This window comes from Pelobates fuscus, chromosome 9, assembly GCF_036172605.1.
Source record: "Pelobates fuscus isolate aPelFus1 chromosome 9, aPelFus1.pri, whole genome shotgun sequence".
In the NCBI taxonomy this organism is placed as follows: domain Eukaryota; kingdom Metazoa; phylum Chordata; class Amphibia; order Anura; family Pelobatidae; genus Pelobates; species Pelobates fuscus.
In genome coordinates this window covers 8,380,467-8,403,189 of record NC_086325.1, presented here as the reverse complement: position 1 = coordinate 8,403,189, position 22,723 = coordinate 8,380,467, and the positions used below count along the sequence as shown (strand labels likewise).

The 22,723-nt window shown below is 47.5% G+C and overlaps 1 protein-coding gene across 2 annotated transcripts in view; it reads right to left on the bottom strand.

The window, feature by feature from the left end:
• Positions 1-22,723, bottom strand: part of MAP3K10 (mitogen-activated protein kinase kinase kinase 10) — a 35,818-nt gene that overhangs the window by 4,499 nt on the left and 8,596 nt on the right. For both annotated transcript variants that reach the window (XM_063431069.1, XM_063431070.1), the window contains exons 4-10: positions 12,729-12,909; positions 12,303-12,451; positions 9,753-9,928; positions 5,964-6,204; positions 4,610-4,732; positions 3,216-3,354; positions 1,735-1,847 (exon numbers count right to left, since the gene is read on the bottom strand). In XM_063431069.1, the coding sequence (XP_063287139.1) occupies positions 1,735-1,847; positions 3,216-3,354; positions 4,610-4,732; positions 5,964-6,204; positions 9,753-9,928; positions 12,303-12,451; positions 12,729-12,909 (1,122 nt within the window). The remainder of the gene's footprint in view (positions 1-1,734; positions 1,848-3,215; positions 3,355-4,609; positions 4,733-5,963; positions 6,205-9,752; positions 9,929-12,302; positions 12,452-12,728; positions 12,910-22,723) is intronic.

Sequence of the window (22,723 nt, the reverse complement as noted above, 5' to 3'; positions counted from 1 at the left end):
TAAAATAATATACACCGGCTAATATACGGTAGATATATATTAATATACACAAACTAATATGTTTCTAAAAATATGATATACACCGGCTAATAAATATATATATATATAAATAAATAATAATAATAATAATAATAATAATAATACACCGGCTAATATATATATAGATGACAATATGATATACACCGGCTAATATAGACCCACTGGTCTAAAAGGGAAACCGCCGATACGCAAGTGATCCCAATTTTCAATTTATTTACAAGGAAATTGTCACCTTTGGAAGTTAATATCTTGAGTAAAGGCCTTTCATTTATACCCACTACTCCCCCTAATCATTTCCAATGGGATATAGAGTTATTTAAATTTGGCCGTACAGTTAGATTAAAAGATTTTTTTCAGAAATCAAAATCTTTTCTGACACCTCCATCTACTACCGGAACACCTTACAAATTTAAAATCCCCAGTTCTTTTGAAACCCCTTCACCCAAGTGGCGATTAAATCCTTTTTGTCAACGGTTCAAAATGACACTGACGCTATATTGAAGAAACATAGACCAACACACTCCAATCTCTCAAGAAAAGAACATGAGTTAATAAGAAATCTAGCTACTGATCCAACAATTGTGATTCGATCGGCGGATAAAGGAGGCGGGATAGTAATTTTAAATTACTCTGAATACGCTGAGGAGAACTAAAGGATTCTAACACCTATCAGCGATTGGATAGTGATCCTACAAATCTGATTGCTAACAGAATCAGTGAGTCACTACACTATGGTTTACAAGCAGGACATATTGATCTGGAATTGTTCCAGTACCTTCAAAAGAAATATCCCAGAACTCCGGTAATTTATACATTACCAAAAATACATAAAAATCAGAAAACACCGCCCGGCCGCCCAATAGTCTCAGCAGTACCTAGACTACATTTTCAAAGACCCTGTAACATCTTTGAGTACCTGTATTAGGGATACTCCTGATTTGCAAGTTGGAGAATTCGATGGGGTCCTTATTACAATGGATGTGGGGAGTCTATACACAATTATCCCACATGAGGATGGTGTACAAGCCATGCGGAGTCTCCTCACCCATTCAGCAAGCTATCATGGTCCGTCTATTGAGTTTGTTCTGGAACTTTTAAACATTGCTTTACAAAACAACTATTTTCGCTTCGAATCACAGTGGTACTTACAGATAGCAGGAACATCCATGGGGGCAGCGATGGCCCCCATGTATGCCAACGCATATATGTATGAATAGGAGATGAAACATATCCTCCAACAATATGGTCATCTAATCGTTAAATATTTAAATATACCGTCTGTAACAGTGTGACAGCAATGCGTTTTACATGAAAATGGCGAGCGCTTACAATGGCGGTGCACGCATTCAGGAAGCACAGCTCAGTTATAGCGTAATTTATAATCATGGGACGCAATCTTAGCTGTCGCTCTGAACCTGCTTCAGAGAAATCACTAGGGGGCGCTGCTGTGAATGAAATGCTCCTATAAACAGAATTGCTGATATGGGATTATTAAACTTAGATAGAAAGAAAGCTATATATAATAATAATAATAATAATACAGATTAGAAATGGGATTGCTGCCTCTTTAATGTGAGAAGCGGTATAAGCTTTAAAGGGTTTATGGAAAGAATACACTTCTTTTTTCCAGGCCTTGATATCAACCCCAAACAAATAAGCCCTTGTCCTCCTGTTTTTCCAATTTCAGGTACGTACCCATTTCGGTGAGGCTGGCAAAGCCCGCACTAATGGGGGTATGCTTGGGGGATTTTCCAAGGTTTGGTGCACTGCTAGACCACTGCTTGCTGCCTTCTCCCAAGGACTTCAACCTGCAGAATAGGAAAAAAATCATCTTTAACACACGATCAGCCTTGATTTCCAATGGCTTCTTATTATACGAGGTACGTAGATAAGACAAAGAATAGAAGTGCAGTTTAATAGGTTTATTGAACCATAAAATGCATTAAAAACCCAAACCAAGGTACTACCGAGTGTTGTGCCAATATACAGGCACTATAGATACAGCAAACCAATTGTGATATACGGTAAATGCCACTGTGGTTTCCTCCACCCACAGACCACAGTGCATACACACCTGCTACACCGGTATGGTATCCGGGAGGCGTCAATACAGACAGCGAACACTATGGCGATCACTGAATCCCTACGCGTTTTGTAGGACTGCGCTTACTTCATCAGGGAAGGTATGTCCTATATTACAAAGTACCAAGGATGCCCAATATTACCAAATTCTAGGGTGTCCCATTTCACAGAGTGCCAGGGATTTTCTATATCACCAAATACCATGAATGCTCTATATTACCAAATACCAAGGATGCCCAATATTACCAAATTCTAGGGTGCCCCAATTCACAGAGTACTACGAATGCTCTATATTACCGAGTACTACGAATGCTCTATATTACCGGGTACTACGAATGCTCTATATTACCGGGTACTACGAATGCTCTATATTACCAAGTACTACAAATGCTCTATATTACCAAGTACTACAAATGCTCTATATTACCAAGTACTGGGGTACCAGATATGTCCTATATTGAAAGAAAATACATGAACTTGGATCAGAACCGTATATTCTGCTCAGAAAATAGAATTACTCCAGGCTGGCAGCTTTCTTCATCTTTTGGCAAGCTATTCTAAGTCCAAATAAAAAAGTTTTAATAAACAGAAAACTCTTTATTCACCAGAGAGGTGTTCAGTATAAGCCCACAGGTTTAACAGTAAGGATACTTATTGGCTTTAATACATAATTTTTACGTGTTCCTTCATTAAAACTTCAATATGTATCCTTCCTGTTGAGCCTGTGGACTTTATACTGAATACTATTACCTGGGGTTTTTGGGCCTTCACCCAGAGACTACCAGGAGGTAAGATGGTTCCCATACCTGTCCCCAGGAGTGTCACAACACTTTGTTTATTCACTACAGAGGTGTCATCATTTGGACTCCAACAAAAACTGATTTGTCCTGAGGTTATACCAGCCCCATCCTGGTGACAAGCTTAACACTAAAGTGAGCTTAGCAGGCCGGCCTAGCGTGTCTGATCCATGCAGACTGTGACAAAAACCAGACTCCAGTGGTGTTAAAGAGACACTGAAGGTGCCTTCACTCTGGATGCTGGTGGCTCTAAGAAGAAGGTTAGGAACTGATGGGATGTACACTTGCCATCTTTACCTCTCTTCACCACCAGCTCGCTCCTTGGGCTGAGTAGAGCTGGGGCCCCACGTCCGGCCTTTCTTCTTGTTGGAAGTCACCTCCTCTTTTTTGACGATGGAGCTACGTCCCCATGTCTTACTGCCATCCACTGGGGTCACTATAATGTAAAAGAAGCCATACACATCAAAATAATCAGGATTTATTTGCCCTTTACAGCTCTACAAATGGTGCTTTTGTCACAAGGTTATTGTGATGATTTGACGTAAAGTTGTAGCTCTCCCGTATTCCTCAGCCAACTAAGGACCTTAATAAACCCTATTTCAGCCAGCATAATGGACATTTTAGTTCCCAATTTAGCTTCCCCCTGATTCAAAATGATTTGAGTACCCACAATAATTGACCAAGGATAGATGGTTATGGCTTCAATTTAATATTTTTGGATAAGCTTTGCAAATGAGTACTGTGTTCTTTTCAAAATATTAAAATATCAATAAATATCATATATAAATTTCAATATAACAAAACAATAAATACATATATATATATATATGACCATTGTAAAATTGTATCCAAAAATCATAAACCATTGAAAAGTTTATCAAAAAATACTAAATAAAATGCGTATGGTTTTCCATCGATATCCTTAGCTTCCTGGGATTTAAGTAGTAGAATAATCCCATTTAATCACATTGCTACCTAGTAATCCTTCACACCCAACATGTTTCAGATGGAATTGAGTGGAAAAGAGCTGAATCAAGTTAAGACCAAGTTTAGAGTAGGTCCTGCTCAGACATGCTTTTCAATGTCCATCTCCGTCACGCAGCAGTCTGGTCATGGTATGCTGGGTATCCTTAGTATAGATAACCACAAGGTGAGCTGGGATTTGTGGCCTTAATAAACGAGTGCCACCCTAGCTTTATCTAGCAGTGGTTTCCAAACCAGTCCTAACGACACACCAACAATCCAGGCATTGTCAGTATCTGTATTAGAATAAAACTTGGTTGACTATGAGGACTGATTTGGGAACCACTTATCTAGAGGATTGATGCTTAGGAGATCTCTCTGCTCTTCCTGATCAAACCCAGACTAAACACCATCACTGGAAAACCGTCTTCAATAAACCAACTATCTTAATCAAAGCCAGGCACCCAGCGTTACTAAGCATATCAAAACCCACTGACTGACTATCCACATTCCTGGAGGTTCTCCATTACAGACCCAATGGCTCGAGGATGGTCTGCTCCCACAGGATAGGGCATTAATGTAATATTTTATAATACAATACCAGGTTTCCTGATACTGCCTGGTGCTGTTGAGCCCTCATTTTAACGAGTGTAGGGTGTATAAATGGCAGGTATTATTTTGAAATAAATAAAAGCTGGGTTTCTGCAGGAAATAGCAGAATAACATACATCGGATGGCTCGAAGCCGTGGGATTAGGAGAGGACTTCCTGGGGGGCTGCAGTTACTCGTCCCTTGACCTTTGCACTTGTCCAAGGTTGGGGATGCCTGTACCGTTATTTTATGTTCAAAACCTAGTAAGAAAAAACAAGTATGAATATTTTGCACCCCAAGATCATCACATGGCCCTCACATACAACAACCATGTACCCTAAAGAGTCAGTTGACCTCCTCCTCTCCAAATAAATGAATCAAAATCGTTACAGGAGTAACAATTGTAAATACAAATAAAATAATGTTCTCCACAGATCTTTATAGACTCCCTGTGACACCAAATAGTTTTGCTCAAATTATACACAACAGTAAAGGACAGCTGACATCAAATTTTCACTTCCCATGTTTTTAAGTTTATAATATTTAATAAAACAATTACATATTTTTTAATTGATGAATATTGATTTTATTTGAGAAAGACTCACTTTTTATCTGGCTGAGCGGCCATGTTGGGTCAGACTCTACCGTTATCTGACCAACTGCTGCTCAGCCTAACTTGCTGCTGCTGTGATCGCTCTGTGTGAACCTGCAGCAGTTACAGCAAGTTAGGTGGAGCAGCAGTTGGTCAGGTAACGGTGGAGTCCGACCCAACATGGCCGCTCAGCCAGATAAAAGAGGACATTTTCTCTCAAATAAATAAATATCAAAATATATCAATAAGTTTCATTAAATGCAATAAAAATGAGAATTGGATAACAGCACACTATAAATGCTGATCTATAATATGACGGGCAGTTTGGCCATTTGGGATTGTATAAAAGGAGAGATAAAATAATTGTGCAGATAAACGAGACACAATTCCCTGTGCTCTTACAAGGGAGAACTCCAATACCAGGATCAGGCGTTATATTTATTGGTGTGTTGGTTGAAGCCGTCTCACATAGATGTGTTGAACAGCGTTTTTTGTATAAAATTCCATGACTGTTGTCCTTTATCTAAATCTCCTCGATTACGGATATTTTAAACCTTTCACAGAATACTTACTTTATCCACTGTATCAAAAAATGATTTGTTCTCTATGCTTTCTACTAGTTGTAGGATTCATTCCACTTTATAGCAAATGTTTTACTCACATAGGCTTTACAATATCCCCTATACCTGAAATGGCCTCCAGGTCTCCCCACTGCTGAACATGGTTTGTTCTCAATAAGCCTTATTTCAAATTACAGGAAATTGATTTTTCCCCAAATGCTTTTGTAATATCCACTCTGCATGAAATGATTAGTTCCATAAGCCTTTAAACAGTTTGCTCTCACAGGCCTCTATCGTACCCCGCTGCAAATCATGGTATGGCCCATAGCTGCTGTCTACCTGAGGGTAAGCTGATGCGATTTCCATCCTTGTGCTTTAAGCGGCTCTTTTTGAAGTTGCCCTTCCGTTTCTTCACTTTAGGCTTCTCCTGATACATTTGGTACATAATTATATTCAGCTCCCGCTCCACAATATCGATCTCTCTCTCAGCCAGCTCCTGCTCCCTCCTCCTCAACATCTCCTCCAGGTTCCTCTGCTCCTCAGCAGCTCGTACAAGCTCCTCTTCCCGACTGCGCAGCTCCTAATGGAGAGAAATTTAAAGTAAAGTCAAAAAAGAAGTAAAACTAAAATTAAATAAAACATTAAACTGTTTAATCCATGTAATTTTTCCAGGTTATAAAATCCTTCTATTAATTTACACTCCCATATTTAACCCTTTGCATGATTTGTAATAATGTGAAGTTCTTGTTAAGGAAACAGGCCAGTGGCAATATTAGCTTATTGACGGCATTCTGAGAGACCTCATTAATCAAGATGTGAAATGTAATAAAATAGAAACAAACCTTAAATTATTAATTTAATATATGTGCTTTTTGAGGGGGAGGGGGAGAAATCCACCCCATTTATTTTTACAGGTTTTCCAGTGCCGTGAATTTTGCCACTATTTCAGTTCAATTGTAGACAAAATTACGGTTTGTATGAAGTACCAATTATATAAAACAGGGATCATTTGAAGTATGTACTCAAGGTCGAAAAAAAAAAAGCCCCTTTACGCTGTCCCCCATCTCCTGCAGACAATGCCTTGTGAGTGCATTTTTGCAATAACCATTGCATCAGTCAGGACATTTTCTACCAGCGCCGTCAGACATTGTACCTGAAAACTGGCGTCAGCTGATCGTGCTCAGCCAGTGAGAGAAGCCCTCCAACGACAGGCTCACAACAAACACACAGCTTCTGGCTCTCTGTCTGAAACAGTGGCGGTGGCGAGTGGTACCCACACGAACCCCATTTACGAAGTAAACTGTTCTCAAAAGTTTGATTGCTTACAAAGGAGGGGGCGGGGGAGCATAAGTTTACTCCTGGCACCATAAACACTCCAGCATGCTACAGTGGCTATGGTGCCTGGAGTGTTCCTTTAGCAACCAACATTTCAACGTATTCTTCCCAGTAAAACAATTTCTTTGTGAATGTAATTATATTAACTATGTGAATTTGAGTAAATTTCTGAATAGCAATAAATAAATGACGTGAAACATGAACAATGAACATGAAAATAAATGACAGTAATTATTATTTTCAGACATAATATCACATTTTGTTTTTATCTGGTTTGGACACAATTAGGTTTTTAAGATATAGGTGTGTTTATCACTCAATGCAAATGGCTCACTATTTCAAGTCCAACATTACTAAAGGCCTACCAGTCTGCAGGGTCCTTGGCACACTCACCCCAGGGAATTTTTACTTGCAAATGGCTTGTGAATGAGAGGATATTATGACCACTGCAATAGAAACCAATGAATTGAACCAGTAAATTAACCAGGTTTGAGCAGGAGCAACAGATGGAGCTGTTTAAACACCCACCCCTTGAGTTATCTCCCTTCATATAAACTGCATTAGGTATTAAGATTTGCTTTTTTTTGACGGCTGATAGGTTCCCTTTAAATGGGAAGATCTGGTCACCATCTATAATTTAGATTAACTTGCATCTTCAGGTTTCTCATGCTGACCACGTAAGATAGAGACAGAAGAGACTGGAGGCCATTGTTTCCTCCCAATTTTCCTCCCCCCAGTTCATTATTATTGCCATTTATATAGCGCCAACAGATTCCGTAGCGCTTTACAATATTATGAGAGGGGGGATTTAACTATAAATAGGACAATTACAAAAAAAAACTTACAGGGACCATAGTTTGATATGGACTCTGCTCAAACGAGCTTACAGTCGATACATGACATCTAACCATTGTTTCTACCCAGTCCATGATGGCTAACCATTGTTTCTTCCCAGTCCATGATGGCTAACCATTGTTTCTTCCCAGTCCATGATGGCTAACCATTGTTTCCTCCCAGTCCATGACGGCTAACCATTGTTTCCTCCCAGTCCATGACGGCTAACCTTTGTTTCCTCCCAGTCCATGATGGCTAACCATTGTTTCCTCCCAGTCCATGACGGCTAACCATTGTTTCCTCCCAGTCCATGACGGCTAACCATTGTTTCCTCCCAGTCCATGACGGCTAACCATTGTTTCCTCCCAGTCCATGACGGCTACCCATTGTTTCCTCCCGGTCCATGATGGCTAACCTTTGTTTCCCCCCAGTTCTTGACGGCTAACCATTGTTTCCCCCCAGTTCTTGACGGCTAACCATTGTTTCCCCCCAGTTCTTGACGGCTATCCATTGTTTCCTCCCGGTCCATAACGGCTAACCATTTTTACTTCCCAGTCCATGATGGCTAACCATTGTTTCCTCCCAGTACATGACGGCTAACCTTTGTTTCCTCCCAGTCCATGATGGCTAACCATTGTTTCCTCCCAGTCCATGACGGCTAACCATTGTTTCCTCCCAGTCCATGACGGCTAACCATTGTTTCCTCCCAGTCCATGACGGCTAACCATTGTTTCCTCCCAGTCCATGACGGCTAACCATTGTTTCCTCCCAGTCCATGACGGCTAACCATTGTTTCCTCCCAGTCCATGACGGCTAACCATTGTTTCCTCCCAGTCCATGACGGCTAACCTTTGTTTCCTCCCAGTCCATGATGGCTAACCATTGTTTCCTCCCAGTCCATGACGGCTAACCATTGTTTCCTCCCAGTCCATGACGGCTAACCATTGTTTCCTCCCAGTCCATGACGGCTAACCATTGTTTCCTCCCAGTCCATGACGGCTAACCATTGTTTCCTCCCAGTCCATGACGGCTAACCATTGTTTCCTCCCAGTCCATGACGGCTAACCATTGTTTCCTCCCAGTCCATGACGGCTAACCTTTGTTTCCTCCCAGTCCATGATGGCTAACCATTGTTTCCTCCCAGTCCATGACGGCTAACCATTGTTTCCTCCCAGTCCATGACGGCTAACCATTGGTTCCTCCCAGTCCATGACGGCTAACCATTGGTTCCTCCCAGTCCATGACGGCTAACCATTGGTTCCTCCCAGTCCATGACGGCTAACCATTGTTTCCTCCCAGTCCATGACGGCTAACCATTGTTTCCTCCCAGTCCATGACGGCTAACCATTGTTTCCTCCCAGTCCATGACGGCTAACCATTGTTTCCCCCCAGTTCTTGACGGCTATCCATTGTTTCCTCCCGGTCCATAACGGCTAACCATTTTTACTTCCCAGTCCATGATGGCTAACCATTGTTTCCTCCCAGTACATGACGGCTAACCTTTGTTTCCTCCCAGTCCATGATGGCTAACCATTGTTTCCTCCCAGTCCATGACGGCTAACCATTGTTTCCTCCCAGTCCATGACGGCTAACCATTGTTTCCTCCCAGTCCATGACGGCTAACCATTGTTTCCTCCCAGTCCATGACGGCTAACCATTGTTTCCTCCCAGTCCATGACGGCTAACCATTGTTTCCTCCCAGTCCATGACGGCTAACCATTGTTTCCTCCCAGTCCATGACGGCTAACCATTGTTTCCTCCCAGTCCATGACGGCTAACCATTGTTTCCTCCCAGTCCATGACGGCTAACCATTGTTTCCTCCCAGTCCATGACGGCTAACCATTGTTTCCTCCCAGTCCATGACGGCTAACCATTGTTTCCTCCCAGTCCATGACGGCTAACCATTGTTTCCTCCCAGTCCCAGTCCATGACGGCTAACCTCCCAGCCCAACCTTTACCTTCTCTTTTGTCCTCAATTCATCGAACATCTGCTGGATCTCCAGCCTCCAGTCCTCCTGCAGAGAATGGAAGGACTCCAGTGGCATCTGGAACATTGCAGACTGTTCAATGGTGATCAGCTGCTCCAAGATACAGGAGAAGGATGGGCGGCTGTGAGCATCGGGGTTCCAGCAAGCTATGTATAAAAAGAATTAAAAATAAAAACATGGTGTCAGTACATCAAAAGTCTAACAGTCACCCCTAGCATCCACACTCTCCAAAACATGGAACACAGAATTATCCAAGCGTGTTTTATTTAACATAGTAACATGCTGGCCGAGCCTGTGGATTATATTCACGCAAAAAGAAAGCAATCCAAACATAATTTATTTACTTTTTAATATTGAAATCATAGCATGTGTTTTAAGATGTGACGTTAGATTATCAGCCGACTCGTGGGAACCATACCAGCAGGTATAGACTGTGAGGTCACGAATAGATTGCTAGCAGTCAGTAACTCACTGCTTGGGCAATGGGTGTGTGGGAGGAATGCAGCAACACTGTAATATCATTGAGTCCTAGAGATGCCATGCATGATTGCTTTTTTTTTTAAATCAGCCACACAATCCAAGAAGTCATAAGCATAATTTATTAAATAGTTCCCAAAGTAAGCACACTGTGCACACACACATCTATAGAACATTTACATGATGGGAATGTTTTAATAAATTGTATTTATGATGTACTTGTGTTAATGCATTGCCAGGGAGCGTGGCAAAGCATGGCGGCCTGAATGTGCCATCCAGGGTTTCGTAGTAGCAAAGCACAATAACCAATCACCATATGTTCTCATTCAGCCAATGAGACGTAGACATGGGATTGGTTAGTACGGAGGCCCACTCACGCTGCACGACTTAATTTGTGTGCATGATTTAAGTATATGGTGTATAGGATTTACTACATCATTCCCATTATATCAGAATGTTGTGCACATGTATTATTAATGAACGCACACAATATAATTGTAATAAAAAAATATATATATATTTTGAGCACAATTAAAAACAACAACCACAACACCAAAATCTGTAGCAACGCATAATATAAAGTATAACAAGTTTCAATTAGACAGTCTTTCTGTGCTGTTTCTATAGGAACAGAGCATAAAAAGGCTTTGTATATGCCAACAATTGTATATGATTTGTAGAAATTACAACAAAGCTCAAGCCAGACACCTCCCCCTTTTCCCAGTTTAAAAACAGCAAAGCAGGAGTTTTGATTTAATTCCTTGCCGTGTCACTTTCCTTAAAGGCAAATTCAAGCACATTTATCCATTTACATTTATGCACAAAGCATCGCCCCCAGAAATCGAAGCTTTGGCCACAAACATGTGGGATCGGCGGTTTCGGGAAAGGCTGCACACAGTCCTGTTTACAAGACTCAACCAGACTGTTCAAAATCTGACAGGTGTCGCTCTATTGCTGCGATCAGATAGAATACAGAGACATATCATATGATGTGAGGATTTTAACTACTCCTGGAAGTCAAACAACTTATCCCATGAACATCGGCAGGACAGGACAGGACATTATGGGATAATAGATAGGGTAGCTCAGAATCCCATGCTCCTGATTGGTGTTGTCTCTTGGTCATGGAGGGTCTCCTGTAGCTTAGAGAGTGGCCCATAATCCCATGCTCCTGACTGGTGTTGTCTCTTGGTCATGGAGGGTCTCCTGTAGCTTAGAGAGTGGCCCATAATCCCATGCTCCTGACTGGTGGTGTCTCTTGGTCATGGAGGGTCTCCTGTAGCTTAGATAGTGGCCCATAATCCCATGCTCCTGACTGGTGGTGTCTCTTGGTCAGGGAAGGTCTGCCTGTAGCTTACACCATAGCCCATAATCCCATGCTCCTGATTGGTGGTGTCTCTTGGTTTAGGGAGGGTCTCCTGTAGCTTAGAGTGGCCCATAATCCCATGCTCCTGATTGCTGGTGTCTCTTGGTCAGGGAAGGTCTGCCTGTAGCTTACACCATAGCCCATAATCCCATGCTCCTGATTGGTGGTGTCTCTTGGTCAGGGAGGGTCTGCCTGTAGCTTACAGCATAGTCCAGAATCCCATGCTCCTGATTGGTGGTGCATCTTGGTCAGGGAGGGTCTCCTGTAGCTTACAGAATAGCCCAGAATCCTATGATCTGGATTGGTGGTGTCTCCTGTAGCTTACACCTGCCTGTGCAATTAGTTATAGGATCGTTAAAGGAAAGATTTGTTTTACATAGGTTGTAAAATGCTTTTCATTTTAGATGGTCCTGCATTTCATGTGAACAGACGTGTGGGTGTTACAAAGACAGGTCAATGTATGGATCCTATACATATATTATGGTGATGGACAAAATGAAGCAAAACATAGTAAAACTGTGAAAGTTAAGATTATAAATACTGGCTTACACAATAACAATGATATAAAACTGTAAACCCTACGGGCTAATGAGAACGATAGACCTGAGAGATCATTAGGAATTGTGAGATTTTTAGACAATGACAGTGATTAATAATCTATTATGAATCCAGATTACCTTCCAAGATCCGTACAAAGGGCTCGGGACACGTGGATGGGATCGGTAGTGTCAACTTGTTCATAGCCACTCCGTACGCTACGGCGAGAGCATCGATCTCCCGATATGGCACCTCTCCAGTGAGCAACTCCCACAACAGAACTCCAAAACTGCAAAGAGAAGCAGTACTAAGTATCTACAGCACATTGTAATGCAAAGTACCTACAGCATAAATACATTATATAAACTCTAAAGAATACAAAGAGACACAAAATGGGAGAACAAATCGCAAACCTGGCGAGAGCCTCACAGCTTCACCCTGATGGGTAGAGTGGACGGAAGGATAGTGGCTTCCTACACAGTAATAGAAGGAGCATGGCACTATGCACTAACTAACCCCCAGGACACCTTTCTGCAGAGCCAAGTATGAGCAGAATTGCCCATTACCTCCACACATCGCTGCTCTTTGAAAAGAGCGATAGTCGGATAACTTCTGGGGCCATCCATGCGTAGGTGCCCGCTGCACTCATCTTGGTCGTCTTCTGCCACTCTCTCGCCAGCCCAAAATCTGTGATCTTCAATGTCTTGTTAAATAAATCATCATTTTCAATTTTTTCCAAGATCAATACTGTGGGTGAAAAAACAAAAAACAAAAAAAAAGAACAAAACATAACATATTGTAAATCAAATTCTCCATAGTACAATCCTATAAATGAATGGAGTTATTGGCTACATGGTAATAAGGAAAAAAAAAAGACACAGACAGAAGGAGCTATGGAACACGGAGTCTGCCCCTCCCACTGCAGGGTGACACAGACAGGAGGAGCTATGGGACACGGAGTCTGTCCCTCTCACTGCAGGGTGACACAGACAGAAGGAGCTATGGGACAGGGAGTCTGTCCCTCCCACTGCAGGGTGACACAGACAGAAGGGAGCTATGGGACACTGAGTCTGTCCCTCCCACTGCAGGGTGACACAGACAGAAGGAGCTATGGGACACAGAGTCTCACCCTCCCACTGCAGGGTGACACAGACAGAAGGAGCTATGGAACACGGAGTCTGTCCCTCCCACTGCAGGGTGACACAGACAGAAGGAGCTATGGGACACGGAGTCTGTCCCTCCCACTGCAGGGTGACACAGACAGAAGGAGCTATGGGACACGGAGTCTGTCCCTCCCACTGCAGGGTGACACAGACAGAAGGAGCTATGGGACACACAGTCTGTCCCTCCCACTGCAGGGTGACACAGACAGAAGGAGCTATGGGACACGGAGTCTGTCCCTCCCACTGCAGGGTGACACAGACAGAAGGAGCTATGGGACACGGAGTCTGTCCCTCCCACTGCAGGGTGACACAGACAGAAGGAGCTAAGGCCCTGGGGAGATAGCGCAGCTAAGCGGACAAGGGCACATGTAGGAGTGTGGGGATAGATGCATGGGATTGGTTGGGAAAGAGTCTGTGGGTGGGATTATGTTCTGTGTAAGACAGTGTGGGGGAGGTCTTACCTCAGTGCCACTTGGGATTCGAGCCAGCAAACAGCTTCCCTCCCGCCCACCCTATACTATATTTTGTCACAGCTAGCCGGGGGTATGTCCTTGCCAATTGAGTTTGAGGTTACGTTTAAGTAGATGGAATGAGATGAACAAGTTTTTTAAGGTCTCAAACCTCCCCTGCTCTAAAGGTTTAACTTTAGGTTGCCTGAGGTCTCGTGCCCATCGAGCGTGGATAAGGTCGGCTGATGGCAGGCATTGGAAGGATTTTTTATGACGAGGGGGGAGGTGAGAGGGAGTGGTGATTAGGAACCACTCCATGTTTTTATTGGCAAGGACGGTTGGGTCACTGTATAACACTATGGGTGGAGTTATATATGTATATATGTTAATTTATGCTTATTTATGTCTAATGTTTTGGTTACAGAAAAGAAGAGATTTAATAAATAAAGTTATGGATGTGTTATGCAGTAATTTAGTTGTGATAATAAATGCTGTGGCCTGTTTCATCCATACTAAGTGGTCTGTCGTTATTGGGGGGTTTAATGGGGTTAGATTTTGTTCTAGGCTGCATCGCGATTCCCCACTACGTACATACATGGGACACTGAGTCTGTCCCTCCCACTGCAGGGTGACACAGACAGAATGAGCTATGGGACACGGAGTCTGTCCCTCCCACTGCAGGGTGACACAGACAGAAGGAGCTATGGGACACGGAGTCTGTCCCTCCCACTGCAGGGGGACACAGACAGAAGGAGCTATGGGACACGGAGTCTGTCCCTGCCACTGCAGGGTGACACAGACAGAAGGAGCTATGGGACACGGAGTCTGTCCCTCCCACTGCAGGGTGACACAGACAGAATGAGCTATGGGACACGGAGTCTGTCCCTCCCACTGCAGGGTGACTCAGACAGAAGGAGCTATGGGACACGGAGTCTGTCCCTCCCACTGCAGGGTGACACAGACAGAATGAGCTATGGGACACGGAGTCTGTCCCTCCCACTGCAGGGTGACTCAGACAGAAGGAGCTATGGGACACGGAGTCTGTCCCTCCCACTGCAGGGTGACACAGACAGAATGAGCTATGGGACACGGAGTCTGTCCCTCCCACTGCAGGGTGACACAGACAGAAGGAGCTATGGGACACGGAGTCTGTCCCTCCCACTGCAGGGTGACACAGACAGAAGGAGCTATGGGACACGGAGTCTGTCCCTCCCACTGCAGGGTGACACAGACAGAAGGAGCTATGGGACACGGAGTCTGTCCCTCCCACTGCAGGGTGACACAGACAGAAGGAGCTATGGGACATGGAGTCTGTCCCTCCCACTGCAGGGTGACAGACAGAAGGAGCTATGGGACACGGAGTCTGTCCCTCCCACTGCAGGGTGACACAGACAGAAGGAGCTATGGGACACGGAGTCTGTCCCTCCCACTGCAGGGTGACACAGACAGAAGGAGCTATGGGACACGGAGTCTGTCCCTCCCACTGCAGGGTGACATAGACAGAATAAGCTATGGGACAGGGAGTCTGTCCCTCCCACTGCAGGGTGACACAGACAGAAGGAGCTATGGGACACGGAGTCTGTCCCTCCCACTGCAGGGTGACACAGACAGAAGGAGCTATGGGACACGGACTCTGTCCCTCCCACTGCAGGGTGACACAGACAGAATAAGCTATGGGACACGGAGTCTGTCCCTCCCACTGCAGGGTGACACAGACAGAATAAGCTATGGGACACGGAGTCTGTCCCTCCCACTGCAGGGTGACACAGCCAGAAGGAGCTATGGGGCACAGAGTCTGTCCCTCCCACTGCAGAGTGACACAGACAGAAGGAGCTATGGGACACGGAGTCTGTCCCTCCCACTGCAGGGTGACACAGACAGAAGGAGCTATGGGACACGGAGTCTGTCCCTCCCACTGCAGGGTACCACAGACAGAAGGAGCTATGGGACACGGAGTCTGTCCCTCCCACTGCAGGGTGACACAGACAGAAGGAGCTATGGGACACGGAGTCTGTCCCTCCTACTGCAGGGTGACACAGACAGAAGGAGCTATGGGACACGGAGTCTGTCCCTCCCACTGCAGGGTGACACAGACAGAAGGAGCTATGGGACACGGAGTCTGTCCCTCCCACTGCAGGGTGACACAGACTGAAGAAGCTATGGGACACGGAGTCTGTCCCTCCCACTGCAGGGTGACACAGACAGAAGGAGCTATGGGACACGGAGCCTGTCCCTCCCACTGCAGGGTGACACAGACAGAAGGAGCTATGGGACACAGAGTCTGTCCCTCCCACTGCAGGGTGACACAGACAGAAGGAGCTATGGGACACGGAGTCTGTCCCTCCCACTGCAGGGTGACACAGACAGGAGGAGCTATGGGACACGGAGTCTGTCCCTCCCACTGCAGGGTGACAGACAGAAGGAGCTATGGGACACTGAGTCTGTCCCTCCCACTGCAGGGTGACACAGATAGAAGGAGCTATGGGACACGGAGCCTGTCCCTCCCACTGCAGGGTGACACAGATAGAAGGAGCTATGGGACACAGAGTCTGTCCCTCCCACTGCAGGGTGACTCAGACAGAAGGAGCTATGGGACACTGAGTCTGTCCCTCCCACTGCAGGGTGACACAGACAGAAGGAGCTATGGGACACGGAGTCTGTCCCTCCCACTGCAGTGTGACACAGACAGGAGGAGCTATGGGACACGGAGTCTGTCCCTCCCACTGCAGGGTGACAGACAGAAGGAGCTATGGGACACGGAGTCTGTCCCTCCCACTGCAGGGTGACACAGACAGAAGGAGCTATGGGACACGGAGTCTGTCCCTCCCACTGCAGGGTGACTCAGACAGAAGGAGCTATGGGACACGGAGTCTGTCCCTCCCACTGCAGGGTGACACAGACAGAATGAGCTATGGGACACGGAGTCTGTCCCTCCCACTGCAGGGTGACTCAGACAGAAGGAGCTATGGGACACGGAGTCTGTCCCTCCCACTGCAGGGTGACACAGACAGAATGAGCTATGGGACACGGAGTCTGTCCCTCCCACTGCAGGGTGACACAGACAGAAGGAGCTATGGGACACGGAGTCTGTCCCTCCCACTGCAGGGTGACACAGACAGAAGGAGCTATGGGACACGGAGTCTGTCCCTCCCACTGCAGGGTGACACAGACAGAAGGAGCTATGGGACACGGAGTCTGTCCCTCCCACTGCAGGGTGACACAGACAGAATAAGCTATGGGACAGGGAGTCTGTCCCTCCCACTGCAGGGTGACACAGACAGAAGGAGCTATGGGACACGGAGTCTGTCCCTCCCACTGCAGGGTGACACAGACAGAAGGAGCTATGGGACACGGAGTCTGTCCCTCCCACTGCAGGGTGACACAGACAGAATAAGCTATGGGACACGGAGTCTGTCCCTCCCACTGCAGGGTGACACAGCCAGAAGGAGCTATGGGGCACAGAGTCTGTCCCTCCCACTGCAGAGTGACACAGACAGAAGGAGCTATGGGACACGGAGTCTGTCCCTCCCACTGCAGGGTGACACAGACAGAAGGAGCTATGGGACACGGAGTCTGTCCCTCCCACTGCAGGGTGACTCAGACAGAAGGAGCTATGGGACACGGAGTCTGTCCCTCCCACTGCAGGGTGACACAGACAGAATGAGCTATGGGACACGGAGTCTGTCCCTCCCACTGCAGGGTACCACAGACAGAAGGAGCTATGGGACACGGAGTCTGTCCCTCCCACTGCAGGGTGACACAGACAGAAGGAGCTATGGGACACGGAGTCTGTCCCTCCTACTGCAGGGTGACACAGACAGAAGGAGCTATGGGACACGGAGTCTGTCCCTCCCACTGCAGGGTGACACAGACAGAAGGAGCTATGGGACACGGAGTCTGTCCCTCCCACTGCAGGGTGACACAGACTGAAGAAGCTATGGGACACGGAGTCTGTCCCTCCCACTGCAGGGTGACACAGACAGAAGGAGCTATGGGACACGGAGCCTGTCCCTCCCACTGCAGGGTGACACAGACAGAAGGAGCTATGGGACACAGAGTCTGTCCCTCCCACTGCAGGGTGACACAGACAGAAGGAGCTATGGGACACTGAGTCTGTCCCTCCCACTGCAGGGTGACACAGACAGAAGGAGCTATGGGACACGGAGTCTGTCCCTCCCACTGCAGGGTGACACAGACAGGAGGAGCTATGGGACACGGAGTCTGTCCCTCCCACTGCAGGGTGACAGACAGAAGGAGCTATGGGACACGGAGTCTGTCCCTCCCACTGCAGGGTGACACAGACAGAAGGAGCTATGGGACACAGAGTCTGTCCCTCCCACTGCAGGGTGACACAGACAGAAGGAGCTATGGGACACGGAGTCTGTCCCTCCCACTGCAGGGTGACACAGACAGGAGGAGCTATGGGACACGGAGTCTGTCCCTCCCACTGCAGGGTGACAGACAGAAGGAGCTATGGGACACTGAGTCTGTCCCTCCCACTGCAGGGTGACACAGATAGAAGGAGCTATGGGACACGCAGACTGTCCCTCCCACTGCAGGGTGACACAGACAGAAGGAGCTATGGGACACGGAGTCTGTCCCTCCCACTGCAGGGTGACACAGACAGAAGGAGCTATGGGACACGGAGTCTGTCCCTCCCACTGCAGGGTGACACAGACAGAAGGAGCTATGGGACACGGAGCCTGTCCCTCCCACTGCAGGGTGACACAGACAGAAGGAGCTATGGGACACGGAGTCTGTGCCTCCTACTGCAGGGTGCCACAGACAGAAGGAGCTATGGGACACGGAGTCTGTCCCTCCCACTGCAGGGTGACACAGACAGAAGGAGCTATGGGACACGGAGTCTGTCCCTCCCACTGCAGGGTGACACAGATAGAAGGAGCTATGGGACACAGAGTCTGTCCCTCCCACTGCAGGGTGACTCAGACAGAAGGAGCTATGGGACACTGAGTCTGTCCCTCCCACTGCAGGGGGACACAGACAGAAGGAGCTATGGGACACGGAGTCTGTCCCTCCTACTGCAGGGTGACAGACAGAAGGAGCTATGGGACACAGAGTCTGTCCCTCCCACTGCAGGGTGACACAGACAGAAGGAGCTATGGGACACGGAGTCTGTCCCTCCCACTGCAGGGTGACACAGACAGAAAGAGCTATGGGACACGGAGTCTGTCCCTCCCACTGCAGGGTGACACAGACAGAAGGAGCTATGGGACACGGAGTCTGTCCCTCCCACTGCAGGGTGACACAGACAGAAGGAGCTATGGGACACGGAGTCTGTCCCTCCCACTGCAGGGTGACACAGACAGAAAGAGCTATGGGACACGGAGTCTGTCCCTCCCACTGCAGGGTGACACAGACAGAAGGAGCTATGGGACACGGAGTCTGTCCCTCCCACTGCAGGGTGACACAGACAGAAGGAGCTATGGGACACGGAGTCTGTCCCTCCCACTGCAGGGTGACACAGACAGAAGGAGCTATGGGACACGGAGTCTGTCCCTCCCACTGCAGGGTGACACAGACAGAAGGAGCTATGGGACACGGAGTCTGTCCCTCCCACTGCAGGGTGACACAGACAGAAGGAGCTATGGGACACAGAGTCTGTCCCTCCCACTGCAGGGTGACAGACAGAAGGAGCTATGGGACACGGAGTCTGTCCCTCCCACTGCAGGGTGACACAGACAGAAGGAGCTATGGGACACGGAGTCTGTCCCTCCCACTGCAGGGTGACACAGACAGAAGGAGCTATGGGACACGGAGTCTGTCCCTCCCACTGCAGGGTGACACAGACAGAAGGAGCTATGGGACACAGTCTGTCCCTCCCACTGCAGGGTGACACAGACAGAAGGAGCTATGGGACACGGAGTCTGTCCCTCCCACTGCAGGGTGACACAGACAGAAGGAGCTATGGGACACGGAGTCTGTCCCTCCCACTGCAGGGTGACACAGACAGAAGGAGCTATGGAACACGGAGTCTGTCCCTCCCACTGCAGGGTGACTCAGACAGAAGGAGCTATGGGACACAGAGTCTGTCCCTCCCACTGCAGGGTGACTCAGACAGAAGGAGCTATGGGACACGGAGTCTGTCCCTCCCACTGCAGGGTGACACAGACAGAAGGAGCTATGGAACACGGAGTCTGTCCCTCCCACTGCAGGGTGACACAGACAGAAGGAGCTATGGAACACGGAGTCTGTCCCTCCCACTGCAGGGTGACAGACAGAAGGAGCTATGGGACACGGAGTCTGTCCCTCCCACTGCAGGGTGACACAGACAGAAGGAGCTATGGGACACGGAGTCTGTCCCTCCCACTGCAGCTGACGTGCTACGATTAAACAGCATCACCCCCCCCCTGTTTTATAATTTATAAACTGAAGTCAGGTTGTCTTTCTTGCCGTGGCTCCCCTAATGGAATTATACAGAAATCACTCAGTGTAATGGATACAGTGACAGAGGTTGGATACACTCCCTGCCGCCGCGCTGTTACTGCCTTTATGTATAAAAAGGTTTAATAAAAGGCTATTTTTATTAATACCACTGCTGCTAGGTCCCCCATTTCCCCACTTAGGGTGCAACATTCGCAGAACCTGACTTGAACTTCAGTTTTTTTTTGTAAACAAAGGCCCTTCCTTCTGTCCCCAACTTTTAACTTGTGAAAAGCTAACATTACTGGTATGCCATGACAGCCATTGTACAGCGCTGTGGTATTTGTTAGCACTTAACAAGCAAACCAATAACTATAAACTGAGTAAAACACAAAAGTAACAGAATTTACCGTAGATTAAAAACGCACGGAATCACTGAGCAACATTCACTGTGACATTGTCTTAGGTAATAACAAAACAATAAGAGAGGAAAAGACTGGCTAAAGGGACAGTCCAAGCACCATAGCCACTACCATTCAGTGTTGTGGTTATGGTGCTAGAACTCTATGGGCACTCTCCCGTTTTTTGATGTTTGGTATTGGATTGACAAGACCTGTTGCTTTCCCTTGCACCCATAGCTTGACGCCGGATTTTACATAGTCTCATTACCAAATCAGTTCTGTCCAACACAGACAACTATTAGAAGGGTGAAGGCGCTGGGGGCGGGTTATCTTGGGGAAGGCCCTGTTAATAAACTTATGTTGTACCCCCTGCTGGAAACACTGGCTCTCCAGATGTTCACCAACAATACAGCATCCTGGGAAATGTAGTTCAAACCCACACAGTGTCAATCAGCACTATTTTTGATGGAGAACATTTGTACAGATGTTGTTTTGTTCTGCACTGAGACCAGTGAGGGTCTTGCGTTGGCTCCTCTGGGTTTCTGTTTTTTGCATTGTATTTTTATTTAAAGAAGTCCATGTCTACATTTATATTTTAACTTTGAAGCTCTTGAGGCGCACAGAGAAGAGACAGCCGTAACCCTCTTTACCAAAACCACTTAAAATTGAACGGATTTTATTCCCTTAAACCAACAGAATGTACGAATTACGTCTCCCCCAGAATAACAAAGTTCTGCCGTGCTTTACCAGCTTCGGACACGGAGATTGAGGGCCTGGAGTCAGCCCTCTCTGGGTTACCTGAAACACTGACTACGTGCTGCACTGGGGTAATGCGGCAGAAGCTAATCAGTCACTCATTGTGCGAGAGCGTGGTTTATAGTTAACGCTGAACATATTTTTACAGTTTCAGTGGGAGGTCAGCAGCACCCTGGCAGGGAATACGTTAATCTAACACGAGACCGGCTTTTACTTCCTTTTGTAGGGAAAGTCAAACAGGTTTCTGGAGAGAGAGAGAGACGGTGCAAAAGGTCGAGAGAGGTTTGTATAGTATTATTAAAAACAAGAACAGAGCAGGTACTGAGACAGTCCCACCGAGCAGGTACTGAGACAGTCCCACCGTGCTCTCACACAGAGCAGGTACTGAGACAGTCCCCCCGTGCTCTCACACCGAGCAGGTACTGAGACAGTCCCCCCGTGCTCTCACACCGAGCAGGTACTGAGACAGTCCCACCGTGCTCTCACACCGAGCAGGTACTGAGACAGTCCCACCGTGCTCTCACACCGAGCAGGTACTGAGACAGTCCCACCGTGCTCTCACACCGAGCAGGTACTGAGACAGTCCCACCGTGCTCTCACACAGAGCAGGCACTGAGACAGTCCCCCCGTGCTCTCACACAGAGCAGGCACTGAGACAGTCCCCCCGTGCTCTCACACAGAGCAGGCACTGAGACAGTCCCACCGTGCTCTCACACAGAGCAGGCACTGAGACAGTCCCACCGTGCTCTCACACCGAGCAGGTACTGAGACAGTCCCACCGTGCTCTCACACCGAGCAGGTACTGAGACAGTCCCACCGTGCTCTCACACCGAGCAGGTACTGAGACAGTCCCACCGTGCTCTCACACCGAGCAGGTACTGAGACAGTCCCACCGTGCTCTCACACCGAGCAGGTACTGAGACAGTCCCACCGTGCTCTCACACCGAGCAGGTACTGAGACAGTCCCACCGTGCACTCACACCGAGCAGGTACTGAGACAGTCCCACCGTGCTCTCACACCGAGCAGGTACTGAGACAGTCCCACCGTGCTCTCACACCGAGCAGGTACTGAGACAGTCCCACCGTGCTCTCACACCGAGCAGGTACTGAGACAGTCCCACCGTGCTCTCACACCGAGCAGGTACTGAGACAGTCCCCCCGTGCTCTCACACCGAGCAGGTACTGAGACAGTCCCCCCGTGCTCTCACACAGAGCAGGTACTGAGACAGTCCCACCGTGCTCTCACACAGAGCAGGTACTGAGACAGTCCCCCCGTGCTCTCACACCGAGCAGGTACTGAGACAGTCCCACCGTGCTCTCACACCGAGCAGGTACTGAGACAGTCCCACCGTGCTCTCACACCGAGCAGGTACTGAGACAGTCCCACCGTGCTCTCACACCGAGCAGGTAC